Source organism: Thermobia domestica, chromosome 13 (assembly GCF_964235325.1).
Source record: "Thermobia domestica chromosome 13, izTheDome1.hap1.1, whole genome shotgun sequence".
NCBI classification, from domain to species: domain Eukaryota; kingdom Metazoa; phylum Arthropoda; class Insecta; order Zygentoma; family Lepismatidae; genus Thermobia; species Thermobia domestica.
This window is the reverse complement of record NC_137466.1, coordinates 215,324,224-215,339,382: the sequence shown is the minus strand read 5'-3', so window position 1 is coordinate 215,339,382 and position 15,159 is coordinate 215,324,224. Positions and strand designations below refer to the sequence as shown.

General features: G+C 33.8%; 1 protein-coding gene across 14 annotated transcripts in view; it reads right to left on the bottom strand.

The window, feature by feature from the left end:
* LOC145669012 (period circadian protein-like) overlaps positions 1-15,159 on the bottom strand; it is a 147,636-nt gene that overhangs the window by 36,353 nt on the left and 96,124 nt on the right. For all 14 annotated transcript variants that reach the window (XR_014128128.1, XR_014128126.1, XR_014128127.1 and 11 more), the window contains exons 16-20: positions 13,301-13,530; positions 11,635-11,828; positions 10,502-10,683; positions 7,146-7,259; positions 3,248-3,405 (exon numbers count right to left, since the gene is read on the bottom strand). Coding sequence is in view for 11 of the 14 variants with exons in the window: in XM_081737342.1 (XP_081593468.1) it covers positions 3,248-3,405; positions 7,146-7,259; positions 10,502-10,683; positions 11,635-11,828; positions 13,301-13,530 (878 nt within the window). In the remaining 3 variants the exon portion in view is untranslated. The remainder of the gene's footprint in view (positions 1-3,247; positions 3,406-7,145; positions 7,260-10,501; positions 10,684-11,634; positions 11,829-13,300; positions 13,531-15,159) is intronic.

Here is a 15,159-nt window from a genome sequence, read left to right as displayed (position 1 = left end):
TATCCCTACTCTCATATAAGTCTTCAACGTATTCTTTCCACCTTCCTATGACCTCATTTCTCTCGCTGACTACCTTCCCATTATTATTTTCTACTGCCATCATGATACTCCCTTGTTTCCTCCGAAATTCCATAGATTTCACCTCCTTGTACATTTCCTCATATTTCCCAACTCTTTCTAATTCTTCTATGTCCTTGCATTTTCTAACCTAACAATGATTGTCATTTAATTAGGAACTTTCTGATCTTCACTTAAACCAATATAACTTCTATGAACAAAAAGAATGATAACACAAAGCCAATTAGAAACAAGAATATATTTACATCGTTAATTGCACTAAACAGCTGTGTTTTCGGTATGTGGTGTTACTGCAACTTTCCGGAGCTGATACTCACGAGCCGATTAAGGGAGGAGCCAATGCAGACCAGACTTCGAGGTCCCCAGGCTCAGGGGGGCCCCAAAAATCTTTCTTTAATACTAAAATACAGCAATCAACTAATTAGATTATAGGCTTCAGACCCATGCTAATTTATTTGTTTCGCTCGCTACGCTCGGGGTATCGCTAGAGTTAAGTCTTCTTCCACCAGCGTCTTCACGATACTTATTTAATGAGGGAGTGAGTTATTTTGGGCCTCTATTACAAATCAAATTATTAGCTTGTAGTGATAATTCCTTTGAAATACCTCTGTCATTACTTAGAGCAAATCTAGGAAGTTATCCAAATCTCCTTAACAATGAAACGTTCCTATTCAAATCAATTTGGGCTCCCTCAGATACTAAAAAGTCATTCCCTAACAACATGTCTTGGGAAAAATTACTTGACACGCGAAATGCATGATGAAGTGTTCTCCCATTAATTTTGAAACGTACAATTGCTATCTTATTTATCAAAAGAGAATACTGAGTAATTCCTTTTATTCGTGTGTCAATATTCAATATCTTAGCCTTAGGTGAAACTAAATCCTCTGTAATTATTGATATCTGCGAAGCAGAATCTAATACAGCATCAGCATTCTTATCTTCAATCAATAATGGCATTAAGATCATATTATTTCGTGTAGTGATGGAGGATTTTACAACATGACTTATTTGCTAATAAGAAAATGTATGCGCTGAAATTATTTGCAACATAGAGCCCCCTTGAAATAGTCGGCTCCAGGGCCCCAAAAGCCTTGATCTGCCCTTGCTTATACCTGGAGAAGGATTAGGACTTGATAAGGTCTAAGGTTTTAGTGAAAGATAAGCCTATACACTTATAAGTTTACAAAAAATGCCTTCTTTTCAAATTGTAACTGAAAATTTGTTTCAGAACCTGTCTCGTTCTTCTTCTCTTCTCACTTACGCTATTTTAGAAAGTTAAAATAACAAAGCCATTATTTATTATTGATAAATGAAAGCAAAACCTTGCGGTGGTGTTCAACTTTGTAATTCCAGCTTATGACTAAGGCCAGTAGCATACGCAGGAATTCATTTCGGGAGGGGTCCAAATTCCATATGAGAGTATTTTATATTAAAATTCCTAAATTTGCCTCTAAAATTAGCCTAAATTTACTCAAAAGTCGAACTTTCGGGGAAGTCGACCCCCAGGACCCACCCCCTGCTTACGTCCCTGACTAAGACTACTTGTGTGTAGCCGAAATAGTAATATAGAATTGCAACCTTAAACAGCGAAAGGTTACCTTATATTCATTATTAATAACACTCTTTGAATTGCTTAAAGTTATCTGTTATTTCATCACATTATACAAATATAACGCTGCTATTTTAACATTCTGGAATAAAATACAACGGATCTACAATTCACGAAACCCTCTCTATGGAAACAAATTCGGTTCACGAACTAGTTTTTCCTCGGCTCATGACCTAGTTCTGTATACACTGTTTTCCCTCGAATCATGGACAATATTTTCGGGTAGCAACACACTCATATGCCTGTATTCACAATTCCAACCGCTTACTAGTGCTTTCGCTCGTTTCGTGTACCTAAAACCACCTAAAAAGGTGTAAAGAAGACAGAAAAAAACCGAGTCAGAGTTGACCATTGTTTTTATGAAAGGGGATTTCCATTCAAAAGCTTATCTTCCTTCTCATCTCCTCATCCGCCAATCATTCATCTGTGCCAGCAATTACTAACCATCACAGTAAAGGAAGAGTGCATACAGTACTATTTTATTTAATTTAGTGTTACATAGCTACTCCCTCTGAGTGAAGAACGCAGACTCAAAGTATTTGACAATAAAATACTGAGGCGAATATTAGTAACCAAGAAGAACGGGAATGGAGAATGACGAAAACTTCATAAAGGGGAATTGCATAATTTATACCGTTTATGTAACACTGTAATGGTCATCAAGTCTGGAAGGCTCAGATAGGCAAGTCATGTAGCCAGAATAAAAGAAAGTAGGAACGCTTTCAAAATTTTAACTGTATATTCTATCGGAAAACGACCATTAAGAAGACCTAGACGCAGATACGAGGACAATATTAAGATGAATATTGAAGAAATAGAAATACAAAGTAGAAACTGGATCAGGTTGGCTAAGGACAAAAGTAAATGCGGCATTGAACCTCCGGTTCCGTAGGCCTTACAGTTAGTTAAGTAGTTAACTACTTGTCTTAAGGATATTTTCAATCCATACTTTTCATCCCAGAATATCCCTTAAAAATGTAATAAAAACGTATGTACCATGTTTCTGTGGCTAGAACATAGCAATTGTATTTACATTAATTTTAATGAAAAATTCCATTACCACCCATCCAATGATTAAATTCGTGACCCGAAGGTCCACTGTATGTGAGAACAGGTGGAGAATTAATAGGGCTCAAGAAGGAATTCATAATTACATTTAAAAAAAAAAAAAAAAAAAAAAAAGTACTTATTATAGCGTATAAGTTTAATCTCAACTATAATTTTAATCTTTTCCTAGGTACATGTACTAAGAACATTAATAGAACCGTATACCGAAAATCCATCGGATTAATACAATAAATGGAATACTGAAAAAGCAAGATAATATTTGTACATAATGTATCCTTTCCAGAACATAACAAAGCAGACATAAAGAAGCTTTAGCAACAGGTGCTTTTACCATTGACATATGAGTGCTGAAAAAAAGAAATACTTTCACTCTTCGTGTGCAAAAATTAGTACAAACTACTATACAAAACATGCAATGTGCAACGTTGTGCTATTCAGGTGATAGAGGAAACATATACTGTAACATATAGACTTTGGTTTTCCAATTACCTGCTATCGTCTCCGGGATTTTCCTGCTCCCTGTGGCTACCGAAGTCATTGCTTTGGTTCATATTGCACATTTCTTTGTCATTTTCGCCTGGACTGAGATTAGGAGACGCACCTTCTGGTAAACACGATTTATCTAATTTCGAAGATTCAGATAACGCCTGAAAATGGAGGATTCATGTTACAACATCACCATTTTGTGAATGTTTATAACAATACAGAAAGAACGTTCTCATTTTGCACAAAAGTGTAATGTTCAATAGACTGTAAAAAAAATAGCATAAAACACCATGTAATGGATTTAAACTAGGCTATTTTTTTTTATTTTCTTTTTACAAGCTTACTAATCATAAACAAATAAATAGAAATCATTGTGAATCTCTCTGAGTCAAAGCTTGAGTCAAGGAACTGAAACATTTCACTTTTTTTTCTATATATTGCACGTAAGTAGTCACTGAGTCAAGAAACTGAAACTTTACACATCACAAGATTTTTACCTTTCTTTCTATAAAGCTTTGTCTACTGACTCAATAATTGAATCAAGGAACTGATATCTCCTATACATTGCATTTTTTTTTTTTTTTTTAATGGTATTTTTCATATATTTTACGCTTTCGACCCAGTAAGATTTACAATAATGTAGGCAAAGCAGGATGATGTAAAAATAAAAAATAAAAAGTGAAAAGTGCTATAATCTTGTGGGGTAATGTAGAAGTTATTTTTATTAAAATCTTTTAGTGCAGTTGTCAACAAAAGTCTATATTCGTTCTATACGTTTAAGTTTTGCAATATGTTTACAACGAAAACACTAGGTGCGTCTACACATTGTAATCGACCGTAAGTTCAACGTTAAATTACCCCAAGAGGTCAGGTAAGTACACTATTTAACACGAAGGCCGCCATTCCGTCAGTGTCTTTACTCAGGTTTAGTGGCAGGAACGATGAGTGCTCAACAACGGCTAGTACATGAACAATTATTTTAATTTTCTTTTTCTTTTCACCGTGTTGCTTGCCTTCTCTACCTGACAAAACTTACATTGTAATTCTTTAGTAGCATGTGATAGTAGTTTTACTATTATCTGGAAAGTATATGTATACGTAAAAAGCATCGAAAGATAATCAGAAGTTGGCAGCACTGTTTAACGAATGATACTACATTTTTTGTCGTTTTGGCACTTTCACTACATCGGTAGGAAGCGTGTGGTGATCTGTGTACCTTAGTGCATTAATTGAAAGCAACAATACTTGGAAATGTCTACTACTGTCGTCTCAGGTGCCGTTAATGTAGTGAAAAGCAAAGGCGCGCAGATGTATTGATGTATTGGAACTCTCGTAGAAGGTATGCATTGAAAAGAGAGGGATGCATTTCTCTACAAATTGTTGCATAAACTCAGCATCTCGAGCCGGAACTCAAACAGCAATCCAATAATTGGAGAGACTATAATTCGCAAACAATACCAAAACAATTGAAGTAGATCCGCTCAAAAGTGAAACATATTATGTTTCTTGCGTATAGCTGTCAAAGTATTATTGTGAGAAACATGGTAGCGAGTGGCATTATTGTTACAATATCCTAATATCGCCAGTTGTTGAAAAACAAAACAGCAGCAAGAAATCAATAAATCAGATATACTGTAAAACAATGTTCTGGTTTTGCATAGTATCCAGCTCCGCCTTAGTATGGCTGTCCGGGTATTGTTGACAAGTACAGATGAAAGACGCATCTCAGCGAAGTACAGCTTCTAATATCATTTTCCCCAGATTTTGACTTTAATTCAAAACTGAAAATAAAGCTCATGGTATACGTTTTTTCCACAATGGAAGACATTTTGGTTTCAATTAGTTGATGGATTAGAGAGCTTAACAATTCTGTTGAACTAACAGGTATCACTGAAACAACGGGAACTACACTGAAGGAAAGAAAATAATTCAGTTTATCTGTTGTTTTGATGTTTGCATTAAGCTTCATGCGTTTCTTTAGAAATTACTCTCGTGTGTGTGTAAGTATATATAATAAAACAAACTGTATTGGAATTTCAATATGGTTACCAACTGTACCACTCGCAACTACTTTCCTGTTCGTGAACGTTTTCTTTTCCTAGTTCTTCCCCTCATATCTAATGAGATATTCGCCAAAAAATCATATTTTGTAGATTCCTTTCGTGTTGGGAGATAATGTTTTTTATTATTTTCTTGTAAATATCTTGGTTTCATACCCGCTTCGAAATTCTTTTCTTACTAGTACATATTGTATATCGGGTGGTCTAAAAATAGCGCCCACGGATCACGAAAAACTATTTTACAAGTAAGAATAAAACGCAAATGCTCTATACATAATAGTTCCTCGGCCTCCTTCAGGAGCCAGAATTAAGCAAAAATTTAACGATATTCAACGTTGTAGAAATACTTTGATACATTAGCATTGTTTTACGAAGTTGCATCGATTTTCAGTCAGGATTCGAATCAATAAAGGGATGAGGGGGATTTTCCACCCTCGTCAAGTAATTTCCTCAGCTACTCAAACAAGAATTTTTCCTTGCCATGGGAAACACTTCCCCCCTTTTATATATCATATCATATAACTGTGAAAAATAAATGCTTGGATACATATCTGGAACGTTCCCCACCCCGTTCGTAATATAGTCTGATTCTAACTCTCTTTTCGATGTTACATTGTAAGTTACATCCATCAATCAGTTACTCATACATCAACTTCCGCCAGATGCTAGTTCAAGTCTGTAGACGCTCTGATACTAAGCTACTCTATTAACTTCGGTACAAATTATATCATGCTGCAAGAAAAATCACATCAAATAACTTGTAGGCATGTGTTAGTTTGCACCTCTCTTAGCAAGTGGGTTCTGTGTACTTTCAATTCATATGGTTAACTTGTATCGATGCTAAAAGATGACGTTGGTATCAATAGCTATTGACTTTAACTGCCATCTGGAAAGAATCGATGTAACTATCTGATGGTTTTATAGATCAATGCTATGGCCCAAAATTTATCTATCACATTTTCACATCATCAAATTTTTGGTTGGCTGCAGTGTCTGAAGGAGGCTCCGGAGAGTACACCACAGTCTAGTATTTTTATTTTCTTTTGATTTGAATATTTTTGCTTTATTTTAATTTGTAGAACTTTATTTGTGGAACCTGGGCATATTTTTTAGAACACCAAATATAGACTGAATATGAGAAAAAAGGTATTTCCATGGTAGTCATAACCAACACAAGCCTTCTGCACTCAATACAGATAATTAGCTTTCAAGACTCGACCGGCTCGTTAATGATGCTTTGAAGCGAAAGAGTAAAAAAAAAAAAAAAAGAGTAATAGAAGATCTGATCGTGTGTCACTGTCAACCATACTGAATGTAATCCAATATTTGTTTTTTCAGTTCACATTCCACTGATGGGTCATCAAAAGCCAAATATTTATATCTAGTGTTTTCACTGTGTGCCTGATAATATGCGAATTACCTTCTGTTCTGTCGAATCAATGTGTTACATGCTGTACTCATAAATGGTAAACAAAAGAATAATTAATAAATTAATAAACATACAGACATGTATATTAAAAAACAATACCTGTGTTGTATACTTTTGCAAACTCAAGGAAAGTTTTCAAACAAATAAACTGACACACTCTCCAATTAAAAAAAAAAAAACTTACAAAATATATTCGTTGTGAGAGATGATTTTTCCAAAGCATATACCCACCGTTGAAGACATGTCAAACCAGTGAACTGAATTTCAGCTACTTACCGAGAAGCAGAAATACCTGACACTAAATATTAAATAGCTGAATTACGACGCTTTTTTTTAAAGTCACCCCTAGTTTCCAAGCATGGTATGCTGTATAAAAACCAGGTGGATTAAGTGGCCAGCTTCAATTACCCACCCTTTTGACTGAAGCAGATGCTATGCTGCCCATCGCAGAACCTGGCTCAGCTTTAACTGACGTAGCTTGCGACGCTGGTCGTTGAAACTTCGTAAACTGGCCACTAGGCTGAGTCTGTAGTATTTAAAAAAAAATAAAGGAAAGAAAAAAAGAAGAAAAGACGAAATCAATAAACAGCACCTTCACTCATTTCAAAAAAGTTTGCAACACAGGTAACATGTTTCAAGCTTCAGTCCTTCTGTTTTATTATTTTATTTGGTTACTCGTTTCTCTTTAATTTGTATTCATTTTTTGATTTTCCATTACATTTGTATGATACTTAATGGTATCACATTTCGCATTTTTTTTTCTAATCTTGAAATTTATTTGCGCTTAAGTCTAAGAACAAATTCAAGTCATTAGTTATTTACATTTCGAAGAATCTAGCAGATTATTTCACTATGTAATGATAGTCTACGCAACTACATCAATACAATAGGTAAATAAGCAATATATACTCTCAATGGTTGGATGTTACGAACATATAAAAATTTATCAATATAGTAGAGTCCATAAAACTCGGTAGTTGATACCCCGGCAGTCCGAATAACTCGGTCATACCCTGGCAGGGCGAAAAAACCCCGTGCGCAGACCCTTCAAGGTCATTGTCGGGTATTTTTCTAAGGTCTGTCTTATCAGGTAAATTACTGCACAGTGTGTATTTATTAATTTTCATTTTCATGTATAGTAAAAGCTCTGTGCCTTCATAAAGTACGTACATTTCCTTTGTTTAAGGGTAATTGGGCAGTTTATTCTCTGTTGTATTCTCAAGCAACAAATATATACAAGGACAGTACTGTATTTTCTGAGGAAACACTCATACTTATTCTTTTTTTTAACCCCCATTTCCGATAACCCAGCATTTCCACAAACTCGGCCACCTTTCGGTCCACATTAGCCCGTGTTTTCGGGACTCTACTCTATACAAAAATCTTCTTTTATATTCACTTGTGTTATTTTCATAAATAAATTAATAATTTACTAAATTACTAAATAAATAGCAATAAGTAATAACAAATATTTGAATAAATAGTGGAAAAAATATCTAAAGCTTCACTCAACATTCTACAAGAGCTACCTTTCCTGAACTAAAACTCCATATTTTATTTTATGTGTTAAATAAATATTGTATTAACTCGGGACAGCTCAAACTAGTTTTGCGCTTTATTAAGCCAGAAAGAATGCAGTGCTAACCCAGTCTAGAGAGTACTTACTGAGTTATCTCGTGTAAAGAAAAATCACAATGTAAGTTTGCAGGTAATTGAAAAGTTTTTTTCTTTAAAATATATATATATATATATATATATATATATATATATATATATTAGATTTGACGCAAACATTTTAAAATAGTTTAACTAAACTAATTCATAACCCTTTTTTGTATTGAATATTTATTTAAAATCTGAGTATTACGTAGTTCCTCTTCATACTAAGTTAATTAGCAGTAATCTTTAGAGAGCCAATAGTTTAGGGGGCACATGCCACTTTTGGAACATACCTCATCATAACTTAGGAGGGTATGATCAATTTGGGAAGAGTGTACTCCCTTCCTGTAAAATGTATTTTCTGTTGTGTAAGACAATTTTTGTATCGTTGAAAATATGTTCATGTACACACTCACACTATAGCAAAAATATTGAATTGAATTGAAATAAATTGAAGTATGTATATTAGTTTTCCATGTAACTATACCTGTCAAGAATTTTATAAATGTTTCTGCACTGAATTCGTATTTGCAAATCAGATTTTCTTCATTATAATGTATTTATTAATTAGGAGTAACAAATTAGGAGTAGTTAATCGAAACAATATCAAAAAATAAAGATTTCCTTCAATCTCTACCTCAATTGAGGTAAATATGTCAAATAAGCAAGGTAATGTAATAATAAAAAAGAAGCAGTAGTGAAAACCATTGGGCACGAAGCAACGTGCAAGAACCAGGAGAGAATGGACAATTAAAATGAAAAAAGAAAACGTAACGAAATGGAGCAATAATGCAGTGTAACAGAAAAATTAATGTAATTTTCACGGATACCTGATACAAAGACATTGAAAAGGTAAATACAGTGCGAGGAACAGAATTGTAAGTGCAAAAGACAAATTATAATTCTATAACACAATTGCAGGATGACGGTAGTGGCTGTAAAGCTAAAATAATCATTTGGTTTCTATTAATCTAAAAAAGAAGTTAATATTTTATATATTGAAAACTTGTTTTAAAATCTACTTAGCCTTGAGTTACAGCAGGTTACGGTATAACGTATATGTATTACAGGGTGTTACAAAAGTATGCCACAAAAATTTTGGAACAGACTCCTCACATGAAAATAAGAGAAAAGTTCATATGGATCTGTGCTCGAAAGTGGATAGTTTAGGAGTTATAGGGTGCCGAAAACGTGAAACAAATGAATTTTTCAAAGTTCATCACTCCACTACTATGGGACCTACCGTAGTCGGGTCAAGACATCACTGAGGAACTGGCATGTGAACTATCCAAATATCCATGTTTGAGAAGGTTCCAGTATTTGCACATCAATTTTTAGAGAGGTAGGTGGAGAGTGATCAAGTACTCCCAAACAACCTCTCTAAAAATGATTGTGCAAGTACCGGAGGTTCTGAAAGATGGATATTTGGATAGTTCACATGCCAGTTCCTCAGTGATGTCTTGACCCGAGTACGATAGGTCCCATAGTAGTGGAGTGATGAACTTTGAAAAATTCATTTGTTTCACGTTTTCGGCACCCTATAACTCCTAAACTATCCACTTTCGAGCACAGATCCATATGAACTTTTCTCTTATTTTGGTGTGAGGAATTTATATCCCCAAATATTGATTATTTTTTGTATTACCCTGTATATTTAATATTCGGAAAAGGTGTTACGGCATAATTGAAGATATTTTTCACAGACGACCATGTAAATTACTGTTTTCAACAAATAATATGTTCATGTATTACTTGTTTTATGTATTGGTATATTATTAGTTATCAAGTCATGCACAGCTAATAAAGATAATAAAATCCGAAATATGAGGATTACCACGTTTTACCATACTAGGCAACACATGGACATCCAAATGAATTTTGTTACATTACTTTCGTAACAAAAATTCTGATGTTCACGGGATTATTGTGTTGTTATTCAGGGGCATTAAATTATTTATTCTCCTACGAACAAACCTAAAACTAATAAAAAATAATGGTTTTAAGACAACAGTTCTTTTTTTCTAAAAAAATGAGAGTTTTGACTAAATGTATTAGTACTGATATTATGTGCCTAAGTATGATGAATAAATAAATATCAGAAGCACCTACCTCTGCGTCATCCTCGGGTTTACAAAGACTCATAATAGACGAGTCGCCCAGTTGGGTCAGTGGTGCGGGTATTAAAGTTGGTTGCAGCAGCGCAAGAGATGATAGCATCATCGGTTGTGCTCCAAACACATGAGGTGCGATCGGTTGGTACAGAACACTTGGTAACGCATTTAAATATTGAACTGTGAATAAAAGAAAATAAATCGATTACTTCTATATGTTTAAACTTCTATAATTTCTTTCATTACATAAACTAAACTCCTTAGTTTTACATCCTATCAAGTTTTATGGCAGACCAATTGAGTTTTTAGTTAAATAATGTGTGGACAGGACATCGTCCTCCATTCTCGATACTTCTGGATTTTTAGGCCGGCTTTCCGTTTACACTGTTCTACAATTTTGCAACTGAAAATCAAACGGTTTGATTGTGGACTATAATTCGCGCAGTTGAACAATCTAAGGGTAAGCACGTGATAAGTACAAATCTATCGATTCGGTACAGAAATCATCTGCTACTGCCTTACAAACTAACAAGTGTGAGTGTAACCATAATAACTACTGTATATATATATTGTTTTTTCTTTTCTTTTTTTCTTTTTTTTCTTTTCTTTTCTTTCTTTTTTTTTATTATCTACAACCAAACTATCTATATATTAAAAATCTATTTCATTAGCGACTTTCCACTTTTATCAACAATGCGGCAATGCTTGCACAACGGGGCTTACTTTGTAATCCCACAATAGATTTTACACGTAAATTTTCAAATCTTAATCCCATATTGTTCAACTGCACCATAAAATGTATTTTAGAAAAAATATACAATTTGCTGAAAATAACCTTTATATATGATTTATAACTGCTAAAAAGGGCTGCAAGAAAGTGGAAAGAAAAGGGAGAATTCACGCACACGATGTTTGTCCACCACAAAGCTCACTCGGTGCGAGCTGGGGTCGAACCCAGGATCCCATGCACCAGAGTTGAACGCTCTACTACTGAGCCACTGCGGCCCCTGCATTCACTAAACAAAGTGAAAGAACATATTCTTGTGATGAAAACTTCACTTTTTTTTTTTTTAATTCAAATAATTGACAATACTTTTACTGATAAAATTTCTTGAAATAGAATTTGCCTACCTTGTTGAGAAATATACGTTTGTTGCCCTTGTAATAGAACAGGTCCTCCAGGAGGACCAGGATGTTCCTGCGGCGCTAATCCACTTGACGGTGCCCCTGTTGGGATATAATACACAGGGATCACATTTGTGATGGGTACTGCCTGCCCTTGGTGAGGATTCATGTTTACTTCACATGATGTTGAACACTTATTGCTGAAAAAAATATCAGAAATCAAGATTAGCTGCAAATTAACATGAAAACTTTTAAACTGAAACATAAGCAAGTCATTATGCTAACGCATTCATTAAAAACAGCTAAATACTATGTTGTAAAATAAATTATGAATATATTGTGTAAATAAGCCACTTATTAAATTTCCGAATTTTAATTTTGCAAGTTTGCATTACTCAGTAAAGTTTCCTCATCGCATATTGACATTACGGCTAAACAAACAATTTTATTAGTGCTGAATAATAACAATAATTCTACTTAAGTTTACTCCCAATTATATACGTATTCACTGACTAAAATATTAAAACCTATTACAATCTACTTTTGTCAGTAAATATTTTAAATATGAAATAAATTTGAAATTTCTCAATTCTGTTACGTTACTTTGTTTATAATATTAAAAAAAAAATTACCTTCATTTCATATTAACTACCAAACATATTTTATAATTTTATACAGAGTGTTTCAAAACAACACCGATAACGTTTGGGAGATGATTCCTGACATCAAAATAAGACTAAAACTATAGACCAACTTTGGTGTACAAATGCTTCCTTTCGGAGTTATAGGTTGTCCAAAACATGAAAAATGAACTTTAAAGATCCATAGCTCCAAAACTATAGGACCTACCGTAGTCAAGTCAAGACTTCACTTAGGAACTAGTATGTCCACTATCCAAATATCCAAGTTTCAGAATCCTGCGGTATTTCCGCAACAATTTTTATAGAGAGGTAGTTGGCGAGTACTTCAAATCATATGTCCGTAGCCAAACTCCCTCTTTAAAAGCTGTTCCAGAAGTAACGCAGGATTTTGAAACATGGATTTTTGGGTAGGGCACATATTAGTTCCTAAGTAAAATCTTGACCCGACTATGGTAGGTCCCACAGTTTTGGAGTTATGGACCTTTGAATTTGATTTTTTCATGTTTTCGACAGCCTATAACTCCGAAAGGAAGCATTTGTGCACTCAGATTCGTCTATACTTTTTATCTTATCTTGGTGTCAGGAATCGCCTCTCAAACGTTGTCAGTGTAGTTTTGAAATATCCCGTATATGTTTCTTAATTATTTTTAAAGGGAATATTTAGCTACAGAATACAAATTGAAGATTTTTTTTTTTTTTTGTAAGACTAGAAATAATAATGCTGAAATAATAGTAATATCTTTTCATTGAAGCATTTAAAAAATTTTCGGTTTCCTGTATGACATCCCCCCCAAAAAAAAGAAAAGAAAAGAAAGTACAAAAGAAAAGAAAAGAAAAAGAAAAACAGAAGCGAAGTCTCGCATCTAAATTAATAGAAAGGTACTGGTGGCTAGGTATGAAGAGTCTAAAGTGAGGTTCTACTAATGTAATTTTCCGTGAATATTTGAAACTTGCAACACGCTCAATACAGAACAATAGAATAAAATATAGAATAAAAGAGAAAAATATACAAAGAAGAGATTAAAACTTACGCATGAGTAAAACATGGTTGAACACTATGAAGAGGCGTCATGGCTATTGAAAATGGAGGCCACAATTTAATATTCGATGACAGCATATTCTTTGGCAGATCTTTACTATTTGGATTCCTATTGGTTCCATTTCCTTTTCCATTGTAGTCGACGTGCGCATGTTTACTCGCCTTGTGAGATTCTCCTTCCCACGAATGAGAACCACTTCTCTTTACGCCGTGGCACTGTTCCTGAAAAAAATAAATAAATAAATAAATAAATAAATAAGCTTATCGGTTATCTACAAATATTTCAGAAGCAATTTAAAGATAAAGTCGAAGGAGGAGAAAACATCAAAATATTAGAATCACAATGTTCAATATCGTATCAGAGAAAAGAATTAGCCACTCTCCGAGTAGTTCAATGCACGTAACAAAAAGCGTTAGTGTACAAACAATTAAAATTGTGGTTTTTAGTGCCATCTGTTATTATGTTCAGTAAGATATTTCGAGAATACTGTTAATTGCGTCTTTAAGAGTTTCCCTGAACAATCCCAATCATTTATTTTGTTGTTTTTTCATCGGGTTGTTACATACATGAAGATTCTTTAATTATTCTATCAGGCTTTGTTCCCATATTGTTAAACTAAAACACAATAACACACTGAGCAAGGCTATGTGATAATATGTAAATAATAATAATAATAATAATAATAATAATAATAATAATAATAATAATAATAATAATAATAATAATAATAATAATAATAATAATAATAGTAATAATAAAATTGCGTAACAGTTTCAACACAATATCTGCGTCTTCATCAGACTCCCACTCCTTCTAGCTGCTTGGAAGTTGGTCACTTCTTATATAATCTCTGGAGATTATAACAGAACATAACAAGGATAATTAGAGGACAGAATGTATCCAGCCAAAAAGTAAACTTTTAATTGGACACGTGTGCAGCTGAAAAGTTAAAGTGAAAACCACACAAGTGGTACTTTTAATGAAGGGGCGGAGCCTAATTAAAAGTTGATCTACGGAAAGTATACAAGAGGTGACCAACTCTCAAGCAGCCACAAGGAGTGGAAGTCTGATGAAGACATAGTTATTATGCTGAAACTGTTACATAATTGTGTTTTATATATATTATTACTAGGAACCGAATTTTAAGATGCAAATAGGAAAAAGGAAATAAAAGGGGCTAAAAATCGTTGAAAAAGGTGTGAAAAAAGGGTGCTAATACGATATCTTTATTAAGTGCTATAGTATACAGTTACGTGAAAATTCTTTATTCATTACAACAGCAAATATTGTTAAAATCTTGGCTTTAAACATTGGACATAATTCGCAAAATTGTTTTATTTAATCTCAAACTTGTACAACATTAGACATTCTTGTAATAGAATTGTGGTTAAAACAAACTCGGTATTTAAAAAAGAAAACTTTAAATTTGTGGCTTAAGAAACCTTTACATACTACGGAGTTTCCAGCAATGATTATGCAAAACATTTCTATGTTGTCGAATGTTAGTTTCTGTCGCTTGGAGCTCAGAAGATCCTTGTATGTGGAGAAACTTCGCTCGACATTAACGGAAACCTGTGGTACAGATCTTGTACGCACATGGACAGGAAGTTCAGTTGACGTTGCAAAAGTTTCTATGTCCGGATTGTTTCGCAAATTCAGTTCAAATTTATCCCTAGCAAATCCGTCAAGATGCGACTAAATTCATGGAATGTTATGTGTAAACTAGATTGAAAATAAAACATATTGTTCTGTCAAAATTTTGAAAAAAGAGAGAAAAGGGGACAATAAAGGTGCTGAAGGCTAAAAGAAGTAAGAAAAAGGGAAGTTTTATGAATCTAGTGAAAAAGGTG